At 61.4% G+C, this 18,692-nt stretch overlaps 1 protein-coding gene across 1 annotated transcript; it reads right to left on the bottom strand.

The window, feature by feature from the left end:
• Positions 1–244: 244 nt before the first annotated feature.
• On the bottom strand, positions 245–18,287 carry IGLON5 (IgLON family member 5). Its single transcript, XM_081106949.1, has 8 exons — positions 18,094–18,287; positions 10,622–10,700; positions 9,480–9,712; positions 7,492–7,611; positions 4,596–4,730; positions 4,319–4,439; positions 3,663–3,817; positions 245–1,837 (listed from the first exon to the last, which is right to left on the bottom strand). The coding sequence occupies exons 1-8, from the start codon at positions 18,170–18,172 to the stop codon at positions 1,749–1,751; spliced, it is 1,011 nt and encodes a 336-aa protein (XP_080963075.1). The 5' UTR covers positions 18,173–18,287; the 3' UTR covers positions 245–1,748.
• Between the last annotated feature and the right edge of the window lie 405 nt (positions 18,288–18,692).

The raw sequence follows: 18,692 nt of genomic DNA, 5'->3' as shown, positions 1-18,692 counted from the left end.
TATAGGGACTTGGCTTGTGTAAGTGAAGGTGGGCATCAGGTACAGTTTGATCCAGCAGCTCAAATGATGTCACCATGGACTCAGTTTCTCTGGGCCTTCTACTCGGTGCCAGGCCAATTCCAAATCTCCCCAAGAGAAAGGAGACAGTGGAAGTGAGGCTGGGGGGCACCACCAATGACCATGACCTTTGACCTCCCCGCACCCGAATCCTTCAATGACATTGACACCCGCAGGCGGAGACTTTGGAAAAAGGCGTTTATTGGTGTGGTGGTCTCAACACTCCCCATGAATTGGAACACACGGCCCCCAGGGCCCGCCCTCCCCCTCCCTGGCCTCCCTCCCCCTCCCATCCCCATCCCCTCGGACCCTGGGAATGGAAGACAATGTGGGATGGGGCCCATGCCCCTGTCTGAGGTACAGTCACTGCCCTTGCCCCCCTGCCCCTGCTCTGTCCTCGACCCCCAACCCCCCCCAAACGCTGGGTGGTGTGGCTCAGGGTGGGTGTTTGCAGAGGGTCTCCTGGGAGTCGGAGCTGGTGACTCCATCTTGGTCCGGGCTCCGGATGTCGGGGTGGGGTATTCCTACAACCAGAGGCTACAGCCCCTCAGCGCCGCCTCCTGACAACGGGTGCCCACCCTCGGGGGAACCACAGCTGGTCATGGGCTTCAGCTGGAGCCAGGGGGCTATTGCTGGTCCATCGCTGGTGTGTGTGTGTGTGTGTGTGTGTGTGTGTGTGTGTGTGTGTGTACACGCGCGTGCGCGGTCAGGTCAGCCTTTGGGAGGTGCAGTTGGTGGAGAGGCGGCCAGGGAGGAGGAGACCAGCAGACCCATGGGTGTGGGCCGCTGCAGGGACGCGGAGGGCAGCTGGTTGGCACTGCAGGTGGCCAAGAGGCGAGGGGTGGGGGCGGGCAAAGCACTGAGACAGACAGGTGGCCAGACACCAGCCTGACAGTGGGATGGAAGCACCGGTTGGCCCAGGAGGGGCCGAGAAAGTCCAGGGACGGGGAAGGTGGGAGGTCTCAGGCCGCCGAGCCAGCGATGGAGCCTGGGCTGCAGGCAGTTGGGGGTTGACAGCAGGGGGACCCGGAGCCCAGATGGAGACCCCCCACCTGCTCACAGAGGCTGAACGACAGCCTGACACCTCTCCCCGCTGCCAACCCGCCCAGGAGACACCTCTTCCGCGGGGAGGCGGGGAGGGGGGTGTGCGTGCATACACTGGGAAAGCAGGGGCTAGGACAAGCTCCCCTCACAGCTTCTGCCACGATGCCCCCATACCTACCTCCAGCCCTGGGGGAGAGGCAGCAGGGTTGGGGCAGAGTGGACGTGGGGGTGTCGGGGAGGGAAGGTCTGAGCCCGCCTCCCCCACCCTGCCCACCCACTCCCATGCACACATACGGTACACACACGTGCAGGCGCACACGCACACGCGCACACCCACTACCCACATGCGATGCGGGTGCCAGCCTGAGCTAAGAGAGGGGTGGGAGTGGCGGGGGGTGAGTCACAATCAGAAACGTGAACGGTGGCGAGAATGGCTGTAGAAAGATGCATAATTTTGCGTTATCCCTCACAGTGTTGGGTTCTCTAAAGATCTTGCTCCTCCCTCCTCCTCCTCCTCCTCCTCCTTTCTTCTTCCTCGGTCGCCGAGAGCTCTTCCGCCCCTTCGAGACCCACGCCGCTTGCTCCCCCGCTCTCTCTCGCTCTCGGCCTCGGCCCCCGCAGGGGGAGGCAGCTGCACTGTGTTCTTCCTACATCCTCCACCACAGCCAGCCCAGGGCAGAGAGGAGGACCAGGGGCCCCGGGGGCCTTGGGGCTGAGTTCTCCACGGAGCCTGGGCCTGGGGGGGGGGGGGGGGGAGAGAGAGAGAGAGAGAGAGAGAGAGAGAGAGAGAGAGAGAGAGAGAGTCACGGGAGGCGGCCTGGGAGGAGGAGGCCCTGCATGTCTCTCCCGAGTCCCCGAGGGTCTACTTTGAGCCTTTCTGAGCTTGCACTCTGTGTGACTGCTCTTCGGACTTTGTTTGGCTTTGTATTGTTTTACGTTGATTTTAGAGAGGAAGGGAGAGGGAGAGAGAGAGAAACACCAATCGGTTGCCTTCCTTCTGTGCCCTGACCGGGGATGGACCCACAATCTGGGCAGGTGCCTTGACTGGAAATGGAACCAGGGACCCTTGGGTGCATGGATGTTTCACCAACTTAGCCGCCCGGCCAGGGTGCTCTTCTGTGTCGAGTCTCAGCTCTCTTGGAGCATTTGGCTGTCTCTCTTATTTCCCCGTTTTTCTCACATCTCCCCCTCTTTTTCGTCAGCCTGGGGCCCTCTGTGTCTGTCTTTCGGTCACACAGTTTCCGTCTATCCAGAACCGCCACCAGGCATCGTACAGGCAGCTCGTCCGAAACTGCCCTCTTGACCTCTGTCCCCCCAGACTGGCCGGCTTCTGCCCTGCCCCAGCCTCCACGACCTCTCCATTTCAATGCTTCACGGCTACCTCCCACCACCCAGAGGCTCAAGCCAACTTTGGCATCACCTGGCTTCTACTTCCCGCTTCCCTCCACCTCCCAAACATCTCCCTGATGAAGACACTTTTGCCACCTTCTCCACCCCCCCCCCCCTCCTCCAGCTCCCAGCCTGGATTAGTGCGGTAGCCTCCTGTCTGCTCTCCTTGCCTCCATTTGCCCCCTCCACACACACACACACACAGCCCATTCCTTGAATAGCAGTTAATGTGACACCCCCTTGCTTAACAGCCTCCAGCAGCCTCGCCCTGAAGTAGAATAAAACCCGAAATCTTGACCGTGGCCCAGGAGCCTGGCTCCCCCTTCCTCTGTAGCCTCAGGTCCCGAGATCACCCTGCTCAGGTCATGCTGGCCTCCTGCTGTGCCTCTTTGCAAGCTCTGTTCCCTCGCCTGCAAAGCCCTTCCCGCAGGCCCAGGCCCAGCTGGCTGCTGCTAACCACTCGGGTCTCAGTTCAAAGGTTACCCCCCTTGCCCTAGCTGGTTTGGCTCAGTGGATACAGCGTCAGCCTGTGGATGGACAGAAGGGTCCCAGGTTGGATTCCGGTCAAGGGCACGTGCCCAGGTTGCAGGCTCCTCCTCGGCCTGGGCCCTGGTATGGGCTCCTGCAGGAGGCAACCAACCCATGTGTCTCTCTCACCTCCATATTTCTCTGTCTTTCCCTCTCCCTTCCACTCCCTCAAATCAATGGAAACATATCCTTGGGTGAGGATTAAAAAAAAAGGTTACCCCCCCCCCCCCACCAGGAAGCTTCCTCTGGTGAGTTCTCTAATGCTACCACCCCCAATCCTGTCATTTTTGGCTTAGTTCTGTGCGTGTGCGTTTGCTTTTCATTTTATTGATGTGTCTACTTGTTTATTGCTTTTCTGCTACTACTAGAGCATAAATTCTGCGAGCCCCTACATCTTGTCTCCCACGCACTGCTGTGCCGCAGCGCCCAACGCCCAGAGAATCGATCATCATCGAAGGGATCGGTTTCTTGCTCGGTTATCTTGCTGGAGTCCCAGCGCCCTCCTCTTCCCCAAGATCTGAGTGAGTCTGGGGCGTTCAGGGCGCCTCCCCCGCCCAGACCCCGCCCACCCCCCCGCCCACGCTGCTCAGGCCCCGCCCACTCGACCACCACCCCGCCCCCCGCCGCCCGGCGCTCAGACGCACGCAGGAGCCGCATGGAGGCGCTGGACGCTCCGAGCCGGTTGGCGGCGCGACACGTGTAGTTGCCGTAGTGCCGGGCGCTCACGTTGGCGAAGAGTAGCATCGAGCGGGTGCGCTCCGTCTGCACCTTCAGGCCCTCGGCCGCGCCGCTGCTCAGCCTGCGGGGACCCGGGCCAGGGGGCGGGCCGTGACCCCTCGGGGCGCAGAGCCAGGCCCTCGACTCTCAGGCTCCCCAAGTCCCCGGAGACCCCCCCCACACACACCCCCTCCCACACACACACGCGCGCGCACACCCAGCCTCCAGGCCAAGGATCCGGGGCCACTGCCGCCCCTCTCCAGGCACCCCTGCCCGCCCTCCCCGCCGGGACACTGGACTCCCCCATCTCTAGAGACTCCGGGACCCCGCTGGCCCCGCAGCGACCCGACCTCCTCCCCGAACGGCCCCAGGAGATGGCGCCCAGCATTCATCACCGCAGGGCGCAAGCTTCCAGCAAGAACCCCGAGCTCGCTCGGCTCCGGGGACGCGGACCCATCCCTATAAACGCTGGACCCGGCCCTCGGTTCTCAGGACGGAGGACTGTGCGCCTCCCCCGGGCACCGCCCCCTCCCCCTCCCGTCCTCCCGCATCCGCGCCCGCCCCGGGGCGGCGCCGTCCTCACAGCCGGTCGTCCTTGAACCACTGGAAGTCCGCGGGGGGCACCGCCATGGCCTCGCAGCGCAGGAGGGCGGCCCGGCCCGGGGCCGTGCGGGCGCTGGTCACGTCCGTGATGGTGGGAGGATCTGGCGACGGGCGGGGGTCAGCGGATTCTCCCAGCCCCCGGCCCCCGCCTCCCTCCCTCCCCGGAGCCCAGGCCCCCCAACCTCTCCTCCCTCAGGACCTCTGGCCCTGGGACCCAGGGCGCGGCCCCCTTCCGCGCGCAGGGCCCGGGGGCTCACAGTTGACGGTGACCAGCACGCGGCGGCTGTCAGGCGCCGAGTTGACCCCGTTGTGAGTCACGCACTCGTACTCCCCGGCCTGGCCCCGCTGGATGTCGGAGATCTCTAGGATCTCGCCCTCCGAGGTGAAGCCGTCTGTGGAGGTTGGGAAGGGAGGGGGCAGGGCCGGACACAAACACTTAACACGGGACAACACGGGCACAACACGGACACACATCAGCGGGGCGGGCACCGCAGGGCCGGAGTGCCCGGGGCCAATGGGAGATAGGCGGGGCCAATGGGAGATAGGCGGGGCCAATGGGAGATAGGCGGGGCCAATGGGAGATAGGCGGGGCCTGGGGGTGGGGAGGGGAAGGGAGGCGCTGGGACCTCCTGCTAGGGGTGGGGCAGGGAGTGAGATCCGGGCTTAGTAACTGGAACCCAGTGGGGAGGGTCCTAGAATTTGGGGGTGCAGGGGATTCAGGGATCTGGGAGCACATGACTCAGATCATGGGGCTCAGAGGACCCCGTGGTGGGGAGAATCCCAGGATCTTGGGGCTCAGAAAGATCCAGGAAATACCGACCCGCTGGGGGAGGGCCCGAGTTCTGGGATCCAGCTCTTGGGGTTCACAGACTAGGGATCTGGTGATTGGGATCAATAATCTGGATACGTGGGTCTTAGGACAGATCTGGGCTCAGAGACCCTTTGGGACTTAGGGCACCTGGCAAACCAGGCCCTTAGACCAGGATTGTGGGGCTCAGATGACCGACTGGGGGAGGATCAGGGATCTGACACCTAGTTACTGGGTTCTGGCCTCTCAGGGTGTCCAGTGATTGGCACCAGTGGCCTCCAAAGACCCAGTGAATGAGGATCTAGGGATCTGGGAATTGGTGGTGAGATCCAGGTAAAAAGGGAGATGTTGGATCTGGGAAGTCACACTCAGGCAGCTTGGGACTATGTTTGGGGGTAGCCTAGGGAGTGGTTCTCAGCTTGACCATCGGAATCACCTAAAGGGCTTGTTAAAGCATGGAGATGGTGATGGAGATGGAGGTGATGATGGTGATGGAGATGGTGATGGTGATGGAGATGATGATGGTGATGGAGATGGTGATGGTGATGGAGATGATGATGGTGATGGTGATGGTGATGGAGATGGTGATGGAGATGGAGATGATGATGGAGATGGAGATGTTGATGGAGATGGAGATGTTGATGGAGATGGTGGTGGTGATGGAGATGGTGATGGAGATGGAGATGATGATGGTGATGGAGATGATGGAGATGGTGATAGTGATGGAGATGATGATGGTGATGGAGATGGAGATGGAGGTGATGATGGTGATGGAGATGGTGATGGAGATGATGGAGATGGTGATAGTGATGGAGATGATGATGGAGATGGAGATGTTGATGGAGATGGTGGTGGTGATGGAGATGGTGATGGAGATGGTGATGGACATGTTGATGGAGATGGTGATGGTGATGGAGATGGTGATGGTGGTGGACATGTTGATGGAGATGGTGATGGTGATGGAGATGGTGATGGACATGTTGATGGAGATGGTGATGGAGATGGAGATGGAGATGATGATGGTGATGGAGATGGTGATGGAGAGGATGGAGATGGTGATAGTGATGGAGATGATGATGGAGATGGAGGTGTTGATGGAGATGGTGATGGTGATGGTGATGGAGATGGTGATGGTGATGGACATGTTGATGGAGATGGTGATGGTGGTGGAGATGGTGATGGTGATGGAGATGTTGATGTAGATGGTGATGGAGATGGTGATGGAAATGGAGATGATGATGGTGATGGAGATGGTGATGGAGATGATGGAGATGGTGATAGTGATGGAGATGATGATGGAGATGGAGATGTTGATGGAGATGGAGATGTTGATGGAGATGGTGGTGGTGATGGAGATGGTGATGGTGATGGAGATGGTGATGGAGATGGTGATGGAGATGGTGATGGAGATGATGGAGATGGTGATAGTGATGGAGATGATGATGGAGATGGAGATGTTGATGGAGATGGTGATGGAGATGGTGATGGTGATGGACATGTTGATGGAGATGGTGATGGTGATGGTGATGGAGATGGTGATGGTGATGGACATGTTGATGGAGATGGTGATGGTGATGGAGATGGTGATGGTGATGGACATGTTGATGGAGATGGTGATGGAGATGGAGATGATGATGGTGATGGAGATGGTGATGGAGATGGTGATGGAGATGATGGAGATGGTGATAGTGATGGAGATGATGATGGAGATGGAGATGTTGATGGAGATGGTGATGGTGATGGAGATGGTGATGGTGATGGACATGTTGATGGAGATGGTGATGGTGATGGTGATGGAGATGGGGGAGATTTCTAGTCGTCTGGTCTGGGATGGGACCAGGACTGTGCTTTTCTGGCAAGTTCCCAGGTGATGCTGAAGCTGCCACTTCTGGGAACACACTTTGGGAACTGCTGGGCTGGAGCATCCCAGGGGACCAGGAGGCGGGAATGTGGGTGGGGCCACTGGCCGTGACCTGGCTCAGGCCTTCCAATGGTATAGGGACCTGAGTCCAGGAGAATCCCGTGGCTGGTGGGGAAGACCCTGCGGATACTGGGGTAGGGACAGGGTGAAGGGAGGGGAGGAGGGGCACGGCTGGAATCTAATGGATGATGTGGAGGGTGTGGCCCAGACCTGGGATGCCAAGTGATGAAGGCTCTCAGGATCTGAGGTCTCCCAGGGAAGTAAGGGGATGGGGTGGGAGGGGGGAAATCAAGTCATCACAAGGGTGACGGGGATCACGGCTGGGGGAACGGAGGGCTCTGGACATCCGGCCAGGGACATGGGGAAACAGGGGCCCAAACTGTGGAGCAGGAGAGGGGCTATGGGCCAGGGGTGAGGTCCTCACCTCGAAGTTGCCTCCAGGTGACTGTAGGCTCCGGCCGCCCCACAGCCAGGCAAAGCAGGTTCACGTTGCCCCCCTCATTCACCGTCACAGGCGAGGAGATGTTCACAATGCGGGCAGGGACTGCGGGGGAGGGGGAGAGGTCAGCCACAGGCTGGTACGGGCTCCCAGGACCCGGGAGTCCAGGCCCCCAGCCCCTCCTCCCTCAGACCCAGGAGTCCAGGCCCCCAGCCCCTCCTCCCTCAGACCCAGGAATCCAGGCCCCCAGCCCCTCCTCCCTCTGACCCAGGAATCCAGGCCCCCAGCCCCTCCTCCCTCAGACCCAGGAATCCAGGCCCCCAGCCCCTCCTCCCTCTGACCCGGGAGTCCAGGCCCCCAGCCCCTCCTCCCTCAGACCCAGGAGTCCAGGCCCCCAGCTCCTCCTCCCTCAGACCCAGGAGTTCAGGTCCTCAGACCCCTCCGCCCTCAGACCCAGGAGTTTAGGTCCTCAGACCCCTCGCCCTCAGACCCAGGTGTCCAGCTGACATTCTTTGTCTTTCCGTAAGATTTCTCTGGTTTTCTCTTCCTCTGGATCTGGCTTCATGTCTAACTTCTGTCTTCCTCACCTGTTCTCAATCTCTCTCTTTGCCTTCATCCTAACGTGGCTTTTCTATCTTCTGTCCTGAGTCTCTTTCCCCATCTCTATTTTTATTCCTTTGTTATTATTATTTTTAAAAAATAGCTCATTTTACAAATGCTCACCAGGTGCTTATGGTGTGGTAAACCCTGTTCTCAGTGATTTCCAAAAATTAGCTTATGAAACTCTCACGGCCATCCTCCCTCTGGGGTAGCTGTGGCTGTGTCCAGCAATTCTGACACATGCAGATGCTTTTTTATTTTATTTATTATTTATTTATTTGTCAATTTATTTTGTTAGCCCTGACCCAAGGATATTTTTCCGTTGATTTTTAGAGAGAGTGGGAGAGAGAGAGGGAAAGACAGAGAGAAATATCGATGTGGGAGAAACACATCGACTGGTTGCCTGCCTCCCGCATAAGCAAGGTACGTGCCCTCGACTGGAATGGCAACCAGGACCCTCCCATCCTCAGGCTGACGTTCTCTCCTCTAAGCCGAACCGGCGGGGGCTGTTCATTTTATTTTATTTTCTACCCCCACCTGCTCACGCCTGTCTTATCAGGACGCCGGAGTTTCATTGGCAGGTTTTTTTCCTGTTCCAGCGGAGCATCCAACAAAGCAGCCCCTTCCAACTGCTGATGTCTTAGATGTGATGCGTATGAGGGGTGCGAGACCCGCCCTGCCCCCTGCTCAGAGCCCCTCAGCTGGTGATGGTGCCAAGGAGGTCAGAGCCAGGCGGTCGGTCTGGCTCCCAAGTCCGGCTTGTCCAGGCCCCGCTGGGCCGTCCCTGTGCCTGGGTTCCCGTCTCGGCGAATGCTCCCTCCCTCCACCCCATTTCTGATGCCACTCGAGGAAGCCTCATCCCTCTCTCTCTCCCCCGCCCCCTCTCGCCCACTCTGAATTCTGATGCATCCCGCCATGCCAGGCCCCTCCCGGCACCCCTGACTCATGTCCTCCCTGGGCGCCCGCGCCTGGCGCTCCTTCCCGGTACCAGCTCTGCACCTGGCTGACATCTCAGCTCAGACATCATGTCTGGGAAGCCGCCTCTCCTCGGAAAGTCAGCTCCAAAGGCCTGGAAGCAGCCCGACGGGCTCCTCCTCTATCCTGAGTTTGGAGCAAATACTTGCACACAGTAGGTGCTCAATAAATGGGGCTAAGCCAGTGACTAGGATCTTCCGGTGAGCGCACCTCCCCCTCGCCCTGCAGCTCTCCTGTCTTAGAAGCTGCCAGGCAGAAGGGCCGCCATCTGTGTGCCTGTCCCTCCCACGTGGCTGAAATCCGCATGGGCAGGGCTGTGCCTGCCGCCCGGGTGGGCGGAGCCGGGATGGCGCCCCGCCCCCGCCCCGCCCGGCGCCCGGCCCCGCCCCCGCGCTCACCGTGCACGATGAGGTAGACCTGAGTGGTGTAGGGCTGGTGGCGGGTCTGGAAGGAGCAGGTGTAGAGGCCCTCGTCGCCCAGCCCCACCTGGGTGATGAGGATGGAGAACTCCTCGGGCGTGTTGATGAGCAGCCGCACCCGCGGGTCGCTGGTCCAGCGGTCGTTGCCCGCGTACAGGATGTTGGAGCGGTTCAGCCAGGCCACGCGGGTCACGTGCTCGTCGATGAAGCAGCTGCGGGAGGCGGAGGGGAGGAAGGTTCTTGTCTCCCCGCGGCCCCCCCCAACCCCCCCTCCAGCCTGGTCCTCCAGGTTCTCCCATCGCAGGGGCTGGGAGGGACTGGGACTGGGGGGAGGCCCACTCCACCTCCAGGTCCCACGGGAGCCCTGCCCTGGGAGGCAGAGGTGACTGTGCCCACTTTACAGGTGGGAGAACTGAGGCCCGAGCGGGAGAGTTGTGAGCTCAAGTGAGCATGGAGTGGTGGCTGCCCGTGATGACGTGACTGTTGTGCCAGAGACCCAGAAAGAGGAGGGCGGGCACTCTGGGAGCGAGGGGCAGAGATGCATCGACATGAGGGACATAGAGAGAGGGGGTAGCAATCCGGAGAGAGAGGGGCAGGGATGCAGAGAGAGGAGAACAGGGGCCCAGAGAGCAGGGGGCAGAGACAGAGAGAGAGAGAGAGTCCCAGAGGGAGGGGACAGGGACCTGAGAGAGGGGGGTATAGAGAACCAGAGAGAGGGGAACAGGGACCCAGAGGGAGGGGGGTGTATAGAGACCCAGAGAGCAGGGGACAGAGTCTGAGAAAGAGAGAGAGAGAGGGTCCCAGAGGGAGGGGACAGGGACCCAAGAGAGGGGACAGGAACCCAGAGTGGGCAGAGGCCGAGGTCTGGGAATGGTGACCTGGCTCTCCTTGACTCAGCAGCCACACTGTGCTGCTCTCTCGCTCGGGGGGTGTGTACAGAACCTCGACTCCCGCAACAACGGACACAGCGGTTACACGCCCCTGCCCGTTTGACAGACAGGGACACCGAGGCCCAGAGCCCGCGCCCTGATGGCCTCTCCTGACAGGAGCACGGCTGTGTCAGGCCGGGACTGTGTTCCCCAGGGAAGGTGAGAGGCAGGCCTGCAGCCCGAGGCCCCTACCTGAGGGTGGCATTGTCGCCTTCGCACACTGTGTAGTTGTCGGCGGGAGAGCTGAACTCCAGGCTCTGGGACAGCAGCCCTGTGGGTGGGAGGCCAGCTCAGCACAGCGGGCACTGTGCCTGTGCACACACACACACACGCACACGCACACACACACACACGTGTGCCCTCGCAGACACAGACATTCTCCACACCCACCACACACATGTTCACTGATGATTCCAGAAACGCACACGGCAGACACACTCAGAGAGGACGCACACACATGTATCTTCCCACAAGCCCACCCTGACTTAGACAGGCCGGGACACACAAACCTACCCCCTCCAGAGACACTGAGACCCACCCCAAGCATCGCACACGAACACACATGTATGCAAGGCACATGTACACCAAACACACATGTTCAAACATATACATTCACAGGTACTGCTTACAGAGACACATACATATACACACAGGTATGTATACATGCATAGACACATGTGAACATGCACAAATGCACACACATGTATGCACAGGAACACATACGTATTCACAGTAAAGAGACCCATGCACAGATTAAAAATGCATAGATACATATACATGGGCAGACACATGTACACAAATGCAACAAGCACATCCACAGATGCACACATACACACACGCACAGACGGACATGGGCACACATATTCAGATGCATGAGTACACAGATACACACATACATACAGAAGCATGTACCTATGCAAGCAACACATGCAGACACACACATGTGCACACATTAATTCGGAAATACATGGAAACACACACATATGGAGCTGGCTGCATGCACTTGACACCCAGGCATGCGCACGTAGACATACAGACAGGGATGCACCCACATGAGCGTGCACACACACTCACATCTGACACAAACACACCCTTAGGCATGGTGCACAGCCACACGCAAACCTTCACAGACACACGAGTCTACACAGACACACCCGTGTGTCCCTGCTCACCCGGACGCACTCTCGCGGGCACAGGCCCATGCCCGCCTGCACACTCCAGTGCAGCTTGCAGGCCCCATTGCCCGGCAGGGCCCCCACCCCCACCCATTCATCTCTCCGTGGACCGTGGCCAGCGGGCTGGACGGGAGCCAGGAGTGGGGGCTGGGCCAGCGGAGGCGGCCGGATGGAGATGCACCAGGCTGGGGAGAGGAGGCGGCCGGATGACCTTGGACGCCTGGGAGGGAGGGCCCTGCCCTGCCCCGGGATGAGGAGCTAATTAATCTGATGAATTAATTGCCCGTGCTGCCCCGATGACTCCCGAGGGCCCTCTCCATCAGCAGCCCCTCAGGACAGGGCTGGGGCAGAGCCAGCACGGCGGGCAGCCCCTCACCAGGCCTCGCCCAGGCACTCCTGGATGGAGGGAGGGGCCCGCCCGCCCCAGCTGTGCGTGCAGAGGGGACAGGGCCACACGCAGACACCAGGCCCAGGACACATCCCGCACTCGGTCACGTGAACGGCGGCGGGGCCTGCTCAGGTTCCCCCTCAGGGTGACCACACCGCCTGGGACACACCCAGCGGAAAGTCATGAGAAAAGACAAGCCTGTCTCAGGGGCACCCCCAGTCAGGCCCCGAGGGGACAGCCCCAGGCCAAGCTGCATCCCACCCTGAGTCACCCCCCCACCCCCATGTACAGAACAACACAGTTACACCGACACCAACAGCCTCCCACGGCCCTACCCAGGGGCCATCTTCACACACACACACACACACACACACACACGCACACTGGCCTAGTCCGGTGTGACACCTCCAGCCCCAGGGCCATGCTCACCACTCCCCCCCTCCCCACCCCCCACTTTGGAATGTCGTGCATGAAGCTACAGCCTGTGCAATGTCACAGCCACATCGTCACAGCCTCCGAACTACAAAGGGGCCGCTCTGGGCCAAGGATCAGGCGCACATAGTCACGCTGTCACCTACAATCAGATCACACACGGCCACACACACACACACACACACACACACACACACACACACGCTGGCCTAGTCCGGTGTGACACCTCCAGCCCCAGGGCCATGCTCACCACTCCCCCCCACCCCACCCCCCACTTTGGAATGTCGTGCATGAAGCTACAGCCTGTGCAATGTCACAGCCACATCGTCACAGCCTCCGAACTACAAAGGGGCCGCTCTGGCCAAGGATCAGGCGCACATAGTCACGCTGTCACCTACAATCAGATCACACACGGCCACACACACACACACACACACACACACACACACACACACAGGATTTGTCATACTCCTGGTCACACATGTCCTGGGCAGGGTGTCTCCACTGCGGCACCTCTGGCTCGGCTGGAGGATTCCTCGTTGTGGGGCCGTCCTGCCCAGGGAAGGGGGTGAGCAACACCCTGACCCTGACCCCCTAGACCCCAGTAGCTCCTCCCACCGCAGCGTGGGGACAACTAGAAATGCTTCCAGTCACTGCTAAATGCCCCCTGGGGGGCACCCCCCTCCCTTAGCAGCGACTGTTCCAGTTTAAAGGAGGGGGACCCAGCCCCGGTTAAGGAGGGAGCTGTCCAAGGTGCCACACTAGCTCCGAGGGCACCAGGGCTCCTGGGCTCAGCCCCGCGCCAGCCAGGAGCCACTGCGTGAGCTGGACCCACACACCAGGACTCTGGGGCGAGGAGCGGACCCCGCACCAGCAGCCAGGACCCTGGGCAACTGTCCTGGCAGGCAGAAGTACGGACAGAAGTACAAACAGACAACCGCTTGGCTGGAGGGGTGTTTCCAACGCACAGAGCTGCCCGGCCCCTCTCGTGGCTCCCTGTTGCCATCGGGGCGAAGTCCCAGGCCCTCAGCCCGGTGGCGGGCTCTGGTGTCCCTCTCCAGCCTGGCCTCCCTCCGTGCCTGTGGGGCCCAGGCTGGTCCATCCCTCTGCCTCATAGTTTCCCATCAAACGCGTCTTCTTCTTGAGGGACCAAATATCGTGGGGCTTCTCCTGGGAGAGATGGTGAACCTTGGATCCAGGGCACCTGGATCAGGGTCAACTGCCTCCCCAACCTGCTCTTCCCGGGCAGGAGCCGGGGCAGCCCATCTCTGTATCCCCAGCGAGCCCAGCTCGGGGCCTGGCGGAGGGCAATCCCAAGTTTCATGAGGGCAGAGCCCGGGTCTGACTCAGGTCTGTGTCCCCAGCATCTCCCAGCACAGGCTCTGGCCCGGCAAGGCCTTGGGAAAGATTTGCTGAATGGGTGAAGCATATAAGTGGATGCCTGCAACATGCTTCTCCAACTCTTGAACTCCTACTCATCCTTCAGGGCCCAAACTCAAATGCCCCCTCCTCCAGGAGGACCTCCCTGACTGACTGTCCACAGCAGAGTCTTCACTCTCTATACTGGGTAACTTTGACTCCGCTGCGACAGGTCCCCCACCTGACCAGGAAATCCCCGAGGGCCCGAATCCTGGCCGCGTTCCCCAGAGCTGGGCTTAGCTCAGAGCAGGGCCCTGTTCCTAGAAGAAAGAGATGGTGTCCAGAGACTGGATAAGAAAGCCCCGAGGAGCCTGTGCTGGGAGATGAAATGTCTGCAACACCATTTCCTGTCTGGTGACCCCGCTCACTCACACACACACACACACACACACACACACACACACACGCACACCAGTCTGAGTCTCAGTTCCCCCGTCTGTAAAAGAGAGAAAAATAGCCCAGCCGAGTGTGGCTCAGTGGTTGAGCGTCCACCCAGGAACCAAGACGGTACAGTTTGATCCCCAGTGGGGGGCGTGCAAGAAGCAGCCGATGGATGATTCTCTCTCATCATTGATGTTTCTATCTCTCTCTCCCTCTGCCTTCCTCTCTGAAATCAATAAAAATATATTTAGAGACGAGAGAGAGAGAGAGAGAGAGAGAGAGAGAGAGAGAGAGAGAGAGAGAGAGAACAGTTCTCCCCTCTGACGGCTTTTGTGAGGGAGTCCCCGGGAACTTAGTAACAAAATGTCTGGCTCAGTGCTTAGCATGCAGAAAGGGCCCAGTAAATGCTCGCTATCCCAAAGCCACATCTGCTGCTCTCCCTGGTCCAGGGTCAGTCTCCCGGGGGTGGGGAGCGGGAAGGGCAGGGCCCGTCTGGGTTGTAGTTGCTCGGTGCCCAGCACCCTCTCGAGTCGGTGACCATTCAGATGCCCCGTCGTGCGGGAGTCAGCTCTGACATGAGCATTAAGCAGGCGCCTGAAAGAACGGACTGGGGAGCTGGGCTGCCCAGGTTCAAATCCCAGCTCTGCCTCTGGGTTGCATGAGCTCCTCCGCCTGCCTGGGACTCAGTTTCCCCATCTGTGAACAGGGATGATCATTATGCCTCCCTCATCGGGTGGCGGTGGGGGAGGAAATGAGGTAATTCAAGGAACGGTTTGCTACAGAGCCCGCTGGTTAAGTGCCCGCCAACAGCTGCTCGGAGGGGTAATTAGGGGGCAGGTGCCCGCCTGTCTGGGGGTCCAGTGGTGACCGGAGGGACCACATGGGTCGCAGCCGGTCCAACCTAGCAGCCCCCATGCCTGTTTGATAAATCCAGGGGCGAAGGTAGCAGGTGGGCGTGTTCCCCTCCCCTAGACAGAAGGGGGTAACTATCTAACAAGCTGGGTGACCTTGAGTTGGAGATAAGACCCACCTTTCGCGCCTGGGAGGAACTTTGTCAAAATTAGGGCCCAACAATGAGGGGATGCGTGGCTTCCACAATCCTGGGACCCACAGGTGGGGACCCCGAGGCCCAGGAGTGTGTGTGAGCCAGGGGAGGGGTAGTCGGGGGGCGTGGCACACTGAGATGGGGTTTGTGGCTCTGGCAGGGAAGAGGGTGAGAGGGGTGGGGCCTGGCCTCCGTAAACGAAAAGCCCCCGGACCCCTCTTTCCCGTTGCTGACCGTGGAAGTCCAGGGGCCTTCCCATCCCTGATGCCCGGATCCTGAACGCTGAGCGAAGGCCCCTGGAAATTTCCGCTGGTTCCCACCTTTGGCCCCGTGGTTCTCTGACTTCTCCGCTCCCTTCCGTCTGAACAGCTCACGTGGCCAGCTCGTCCCTAATTTTCCTCACTTACCCGTCACTCTCTGAAATGGCCTATATTTATTGACTCGCTGGCTTGCTTTTAGGTTTGTTCGTTGTTTGATCTCTCTGGGCCCCAGGAGGACCTACGCTCCATGAGGGCAGTCAGTGCCTGGAACAGACTGTGCTCAGTCAGAATGTGCTACGGAAGGGAGGCGGCCAAGACCACGGTCCAGACAAGCAGGGTGGACCCTGGTCCGCGTGGCTGGGTCTGCCCTGCCCTCTTGGTCTAATAAGGAGAAAAAAAAAATTAAAGGCAAAAAAAATGACAGCTGGGACGATATCTAAAATGCCGGAGAAGTAGAAAAATGCCAACGGCAGAGAAAGGGGCTCAGCCGGTTTCCGTCACGCGGAACTCTGGGTGTCTGACTGTGTAGGTGGGAGAGGGTGGGGCCGGGACACGCTGTAGAGGATGGTAACCTGCACGCATTCCTCCCGCAACTTGGAAAACGCAAGAGAGAAGAGGCGATTTTGTGTATCTTTTTCTCAGGGAGCCCCAACTCTGTCAGTGGGTGGGCAGGTGGCTGGCTTTCTGCCTCCTGGTTCTGTGCCAGCTCAACCCGCCCCCTCTTGCCCCCCAGCCCTCAGTTCCCAGACGGGGCATCCGAGGCCCAGAGGTGGGCAGGCACTGGGCCTGGGTCATAAGCCTCCTCCTGGCCCCACTAAGCTCCCAGCCCCACAGGTGTCAGCACCAGGAAGTCCGGGGGCCAGAGAAGTGAAAAGTGGGAAGTTACTTTGAGAGGAAAAGGAGAGAGAGGGTGGGAGGAGGTGAAGGGGGAGGGGAGTGAGGGGAGGAGAGGGAGGAGGCTGGAGACAAGGAGGCCTCAGGGACCCAAGGGAATGTGACTTCCCAGAGGTAAACGAGGCCCAAGGCTCTGGTGGGAGAGGCCTGGGGGTGACAGTGGGGGGCATTTCAGAGGCAGGAGGGACGATGTGAGATTGTGCTGAGACCAGCGGGACGGAGAGACAGACCCAGGGAACGCTACCCCCAGCCAGGGAGCCCCCGGAAGTGGCTGAGACGCTAGCGAGACACAAAGAACAAGTGACAGAGATGGACAGACAGGCAGGCGGGAAGTCGGTCAGCTGGCCTGTCGGACAAGCACCAGGGAGGGACTGATGCTGGGCCCCGCTGGGCACGGCCCGGGGCTGCGAGGGCTGGCTGACCCCTGACCTGCGTGCACAGAGCACTGCTGGCGGGACCACCCTGCTGGCGGGACCACCCTGCTGGCATGACCCTGGGCGGCTGCAGGTGCCGGCCAGGTGCGCTGGCCTTGGCCTCAGTGGCGTGTGGATGTGGCTGAGCCAGACCCGGTGCGTGTGGGCGGGAGGCCTGGGGAGCAGCTGCCTGGCTGAGACTGTTGGGGGCTCTAGGCTGTCCCTGACTGTGTGTCCCTGACTCCGTGACCCTTGTTTGGAGGCAGGGCTGGGGGGCCGGGGGGTGGGGGGAACCCTCCAGACGCCCCCCATTAAACCTGCCTCCCTGCTCACCCCTCCCTCCTCAGGGGCATCTGCCAGGCCACCTGGGTGGCAGTCCCCCCCACCCCACACCCAGGACACAGGCTCCAGCTACACGCCCTCCAACCAGAGACTGCCCAGTGCACCCCCTGCACCCCCCCCCCACTCTCCCCTCCCTGCCCCACAGGCCAGCCCCAGCCCCCTTCCCCACGGGAGGGCTGACATTCACCCTTGACCTGCGTTAGCCCTTCCTCCCTCCTCAGTCTGCCCTTCTCTCACCCTCCAGTCCCCCTGGGAACCCGGAATTCAGACAGATCCCCCACCTTTGAGTCCCCAGTCCAACTTCCTGGATCCCCACTCCCCCACATAACTGTACCCCCAAACACCATACTTCCCCCCAACCCACAGGACCCAGCTGGGAGGCCAGCCTCCACCCCTGCCTGCCTGGCCCTGGGACTGAGGTCTGGGGACACCCGGCCCCTCCTCACCCTGACCCCGGGAGGACCCCATCCCCCGCCTTTGCCCCCCCACGCCAGCCCCAGCTCCCGGGCCGGGACCCCCACAGAGCCGTCTCCACGCAGAGAACGACCCCCGATGGGGCATCCCCGACCCCGACGCCGCAACTCAGTTCAGAGATCCTGCCCGGGGACCCTGACTTCAGCGGCGGACCCCCTCCCCGATCCGGGGCCGCACACCCCGCCCCCCCGCCGGGGCCAGGGTCCCCGACCCTCGGTCGCCCCGCCGCCTCCAGGCCCGGGCTCGCGCCCCAGAACCGGACCACCCCCCCGGCACCGATCCGGGCGTCCGAGGACCCCCGTGCCAGCCCCGGAGGCACCCCGCCCGGGCCCGGACCTCGGCGTCCCGGGGCGTCCCCTTCCCCACCCGCGGATGCCGCCCCCCAGCCCCCGCCCCCGCCCGGGCCCCGCGCCCGGACCCCCGCCCGCGGCGCTGCGGTACCTCGGCTGATGACGGCCAGGCCGGCCAGGGCGGCGGCGGCGAGGAGCCGGAGCCGGGCCCCGGGCGCAGGGGGGGGCATCGCGGCAGCGGCGGCGCGGAGGGGGAGGGGAGAGGGGGGGCCGTCCCGGGGCGCGCGAGGCCTGGGGGGGAGAGGGGGAGGGGGAGGGGACCCCGCCAGCGGCTGCACCGGCCCGGGGGGGGCGGCGGGGGCGGGGGAAGGGGCTGGGGGGGCGCGACGAGGCGGCCGGAGCTGCTGCAGACCCGGGGAGGGGGGCGGCGCTGACGGGCAGGGCGGCCGACCAATCAGGGCGGGCGGGGGGCCGGGGAGGCGGGGCGGAGGGGGGTTGCTGGTGGGAGGGAGAGGCCTTTGTTACTGCGGCCCGGCCCCTACCCCCTCCCGCCCCCGGCGTCCCACGGCCTCCCCCCTCGATCCCCAGAACCCCGGGCCGGGGACACTCCCCCCCGAAGCCCACCGCCCTTCTGCTTCAGGTGCAATGTCAGCCTCGCTCGGACCCAGGGGTCCAGGCCCCCAGCCCCTCCTCCCTTAGACCCAGGAGTCCAGCCCCCAGCCTCTCCTCCCTCAGACCCAGGAGTCCAGG

Source organism: Myotis nattereri, assembly GCF_964212035.1.
Source record: "Myotis nattereri genome assembly, chromosome: 15".
Taxonomy (NCBI): Eukaryota; Metazoa; Chordata; class Mammalia; order Chiroptera; family Vespertilionidae; genus Myotis; species Myotis nattereri.
The sequence above is the reverse complement of the archived record's forward strand: the minus strand, read 5'-3'. Positions and strand labels throughout refer to the sequence as shown.